The sequence below is a fragment of the Microtus oregoni genome, unplaced genomic scaffold (genome assembly GCF_018167655.1).
Source record: "Microtus oregoni isolate MIOR12 unplaced genomic scaffold, Mior012 000077F_ref0000221, whole genome shotgun sequence".
NCBI lineage: Eukaryota > Metazoa > Chordata > Mammalia > Rodentia > Cricetidae > Microtus > Microtus oregoni.
This window is the reverse complement of record NW_024544029.1, coordinates 4,297,329-4,302,041: the sequence shown is the minus strand read 5'-3', so window position 1 is coordinate 4,302,041 and position 4,713 is coordinate 4,297,329. Positions and strand designations below refer to the sequence as shown.

The 4,713-nt window shown below is 40.1% G+C and overlaps 1 protein-coding gene across 1 annotated transcript; it reads left to right on the top strand.

The window, feature by feature from the left end:
* Positions 1–4,046: 4,046 nt before the first annotated feature.
* Positions 4,047–4,394, top strand: LOC121441375 (macrophage migration inhibitory factor-like). The gene has a single exon (XM_041642492.1). The coding sequence runs from the start codon at positions 4,047–4,049 to the stop codon at positions 4,392–4,394; it is 348 nt and encodes a 115-aa protein (XP_041498426.1).
* The last annotated feature ends 319 nt before the right edge of the window (positions 4,395–4,713 follow it).

Here is a 4,713-nt window from a genome sequence, read left to right as displayed (position 1 = left end):
CCAGAGATCTGCTTGCCTCTGCCTCCTGAGTGCTGGGATTCAAAGTGTGTGACACCACCACCCAGTGAGACTTTGAACTTTTAAGGAGATTTTGAATTTTGAAAGTGAGTCAATATTTTATCTTATGTATTTTTCTATTTTTTAATTAAAAACTTTTATTAAGCTATACCTTTTCCTCCACTCCTCTCTCTTCCTCCCCTCTCCCCTTCTGCCTTCTTCCATGACCCCCACACTCCCAATTTGCTCAGGAGATCTTGTCTTTTTCACCTTCCTATGTAGATCCATCTCTGCTCTGGAACAGTGGTCTTATACCCTGTCACTTGTATTGATTTAATATAATGCTGATTGACCAGTAGATAGGAGGGAAGTATAGGTGGGATGATGAGAACAGGAGAATGCTGGAAAGAAAAAAGATTGAGTCTGCAGTCATCATCCAGACGCAGAGGAAGCAAGATGAGAATGTCTCACTGATAAAAGGTACCAAACCACGTGGCTGACACAGACAAGAATTATGGGTTAATGTAGAATGTAATAATTAATAAGAAGCCTGAGTTAATAGGCCAACCAGTTTATGATAATGTGTGTTTCTTTGGGACAGAATGTGGGACCGGGTGGGACCGAAACCTCTGTCAGCAAATCTCTCTTAGGGTCCTCTTTGTTGTCTTGGTTTTCTGGGGGTGTGAACTCTAGGCTGGTTTTTCTTTGCTTTATGTTTAAAGGCCACTTATGAGTGAATATATATTATATTTATCTTTCTGGATCCGGGTTACCTCACTCAATATGGCTTTTTCTATATCTATCCATTTGTCTGCAAATTTAAAAATGTCATTATTTTTTTACCGTTGTGTAGTACACCATTGCGTAAATGTACCACATTTTCTTTATCCATTCTTTGGTTGAGAGGCATTTAGTTGTTTCCAGGTTCTGGCTATGACAAATAATGCTGCTATGAACATAGTTAAGCATATGTCCTTGTTGTATGATTGAGCATCTTTTGGATATATACCCAAAAGTGGTATTGCTGGATCTTGAGGTAGATTGTTTCTTAATTTTCTGAAAAATCACCATACTGATTTCCAAAGTGGCTACACAAATTTGCACTCCCACCAGCAATGGAGGAGTGTTCCCCTTACCCCACATTCTGTACAGCATAAGTTGACATCAGTATTTTTAACCTTGGCCATTCTTACAGGTGTAAGATGGAATCTCAAAGTTGTTTTGATTTTCATTTCTCTGATGGCTAAGGATGTTGAGCATTTCCTTAAGTGTTTTTCAGCCATTTTAGATTCATCTGTTGAGAGTTCTCTGTTAAGGTCTGTACCCCATTTTTATTGGGTTATTTGTTCTTTTGTTGACCAATTTCTTGAATTCTTTGTATATTTTAGAGATCAGACCCTCTGCCTGATGTGGGGTTTGTGAAGACCTTTTCCCAATCTGTAGGCTTCCCTTTTGTCTTGTTGATCATGTCCTTTGCTTTAGAGAAGCTTCTCAGTTTCAGGAAGTCCCATTTATTAATTGTGTCTCTCAGTGGCTGTGCTACTGGGGTTAATATTTAGGAAGTGATCTCCTGTACCAATGCGTTCAAGTGTACTTTCTACTTTTTCTTCTATAAGGTTCAGTGTGGTTGGTTTTATGTTGAGCTCTTTGATCTATTTGGACTTGAATTTTATGCAATGTGATAGATTTGGATCTATTTGCATTCTTCTACATGTTGATATCCAGTTACGCCAGCACCATTTGTTGAATATGCTTTCTTTTTTCCATTTTATATTTTTAACTTCTTTGTCAAAAATCAGGTGTTCATAGGTGTGTGGATTAATAACTGGGTCTTTGATTCAGTTCCGTTGGTCTACCTGTCTGTTTTTATGTCAGTACCAAGCTGTTTTTATTGCTGTAGTTCTATACTAGAATTTGAAGTCCAGAATTGTGATGCATCCAGAAGTTCTTTTGTTTTACAGGCTATCCTGGGTTTTCTGTTTTTCTATATATAGTTGAGTATTATTCTTTTGAGGTCTGTGAAGAATTTTGCTGGAATTTTGATCTGTAGATTGCTTTTGGTAAGATTGACATTTGACATTTTACTATGTTAATTATACCTACCCAAGAGCATGGGAGATCTTTCCATTTTCTTGTGTCTTCTTCAGTTTCTTTCTTCAAAGTTTTAAAGTTCTTGTCACACAAGTCATTTACTTGTTTGATTAGCATTACCCTAAGATATTTTAAGCTATTGTGAAGGGTGATGGAGATTCAATATTTTTAAGGAAGCTTTTTTTTTTGATAAAGGGTTTCTCTGTGTTAGAGCCATGACTGTCCTGGGACTTACTCTGTAGACAAGGCTTGTCTCAAATTCACAGAGATTTTCCTGCTTCTGCCTCCTGAGTGCTGGATTTAATGGTGTGCACAACCATCCCCATCTGGGACTGAACTTTTAATGTGTTTGAATTTGTAAAGACTATGTGACTTTTAAAGTTATTTAGTTTTTAGTGTGAGATCTTGCTTGGGAATGAATGAGGAAGGAAAGGTTGTGGCTTAACTGTGGTGTGTTTGTGTGTCAAGTCAACAAGAGTCCAAATGGGGTGGAATAATATCTTACCTTGGTCTTGGTCCTTAACTGTCACTATTCTTAGCATCTTGGGTAGCCTGGAATTTCTGAATTCACTATTGCTATTCACTGCAGAGAAGTTTTTCTGATTAAGGCTGAGTAATACTCCATTATGTGAATACACCACATTTTCTTTCTTCATTCTTCTGTTAAGGGATATCTAGATTGTTCCCAATTTCTGACTGTTATGAATAGAGTAGCAATGAACTTGGTTGAGCAAGTGTATCTGTGGTAGGATGAAGCATCCTTTGGGTATATGCCAAAGAGTAGTATAGTTGGATCTTGGGGCAGATTAATTTCCATCTTCCTAAGCAACTGCCACACTGATTTCCATAGTGACTTACAAGTTTGCACTCCCAGAAGCAATGGATGAGTATTACTTTACTCCACATTCTCACCAGCATAAATTGTCATTTGTCTTATTAATCTTAGCCATTCTGATGGGTATAAGATGAAGTCTCAAAGTAGTTCCTCTTTGTATTTCCCTAATGACTAAGGATGTTGAACATTTCTTTAAATGTTTCTCAGACATTTGTGTTTCCTGTATTGAGAATCCTCTGCTTAGATCTATTCCCCACTTTTTTTTCTAGTCTCTTAAAGATTTATTTATAATGTATACAGTGTTCTGCCTGCATGTATGCCTGCATACCAGAAGAGGGCACAAGATCTCTTTATAAATGGTTGTGAGCTACCATGTCGTTGCTGGGAATTGAACTCAGGACCGCTTGCCATTGCTCGTAACCTGTGAACCATCTCTCCAGCCCTGCTTCCATTTTTAATTGGCTTATTTAGTTTCTTGATATTTATTTTCTTGATTCTTTATATATTTATATTAGTCCTCTAATATTAGGGATATTAGTCCTCTATCAGATATGTAGTTGGTAAAAACCTTTTTCCAAATGTAGGCTTCACTTTGTCTGAATGATGGTGTTTTTGCCTTACAGAAGCTTTTCAGTTTCATGAGGTCGCATTTATTAATTATTGATCTTAGTGCCTGTGCTGTCAGTGTTCTATTCAGAAAGTCCTTTCCTGTGCCAATGAGTTCAAAGGTTATTTCCCACTGTCAGGTTCAGTGTGTGCTGTTTTATGTTGAGGTCTTTGATGAATGTGAAGTTGAGTTTTGTGCAGGGTGGTATGCATCTATTTAGATTCTTCTGCATGCGGCCATTTCAGCCCTTAAACATCAAACATATAGCTACAAGAATTGGAGTTTGCCCTGCTGGGTTTTGATCTTGCTTTGGTTCAATGATTACTTACTATGCCCCAAATTCCTTTGGGATGGTTATTTATATTCTACGATATTATATGTTGAAACTATCTAATATGCTTTTAATGGCACAGTGAGTTACAGTTAAGAGATTACCTTGAGAGCTCAGGTCCCTGACTAGGGCCACATCCCGCCTTTCACCGTCCTCTAGTCCCCACGTGCAGTCCCTCTGCCACAATGCCGATGTTCACCGTGAACACCAACGTTCCCCGCGCCTCAGTGCCAGAGGGGCTTCTCTCCGAGCTCACCCAGCAGCTGGCGCAGGCCACCGGCAAGCCGGCACAGTACATCGCAGTGCACGTGGTCCCGGACCAGCTAATGACTTTTAGCGGCTGTAGCGACCCCTGCGCCCTATGCAGTCTGCACAGCATCTGCAAGATCGGCGGCGCGCAGAACCTCCCCTACAGCAAGTTGCTGTGCGGCCTGCTGGCTGATCGCCTGCATATCAGCCCTGACCGGATCCACATCAACTATTACGACATGAGCGCAGCCAACGTGGGCTGGAACGGTTCCACCTTCGCCTGAGTGCTGGCCTAATAACTTACCTGCACCGCTGTTCTTGGAGCCTTGCTGCACGCAGCGTTCTGTTTTCGTCCACACGTAGCAATGCCCACCCTCCGACTGGGAGAAATAAATGGTTTAGAGAAAGAGAGAGAGAGAGAGAGAGAGAGAGAGAGAGAGAGAGAGAGAGATTACCTTGACTCTCAGAAACGACTTTGGACTTTTAAAGTGTGTTTAGACTGAAAAACAAAATGCATTTTGCATCATGATATGACCATGAGCCTTTAGGACAAGGAAACGGAATGTGGTGGTTTGAATGAGAACGGTCCCCCACGGTCTCATA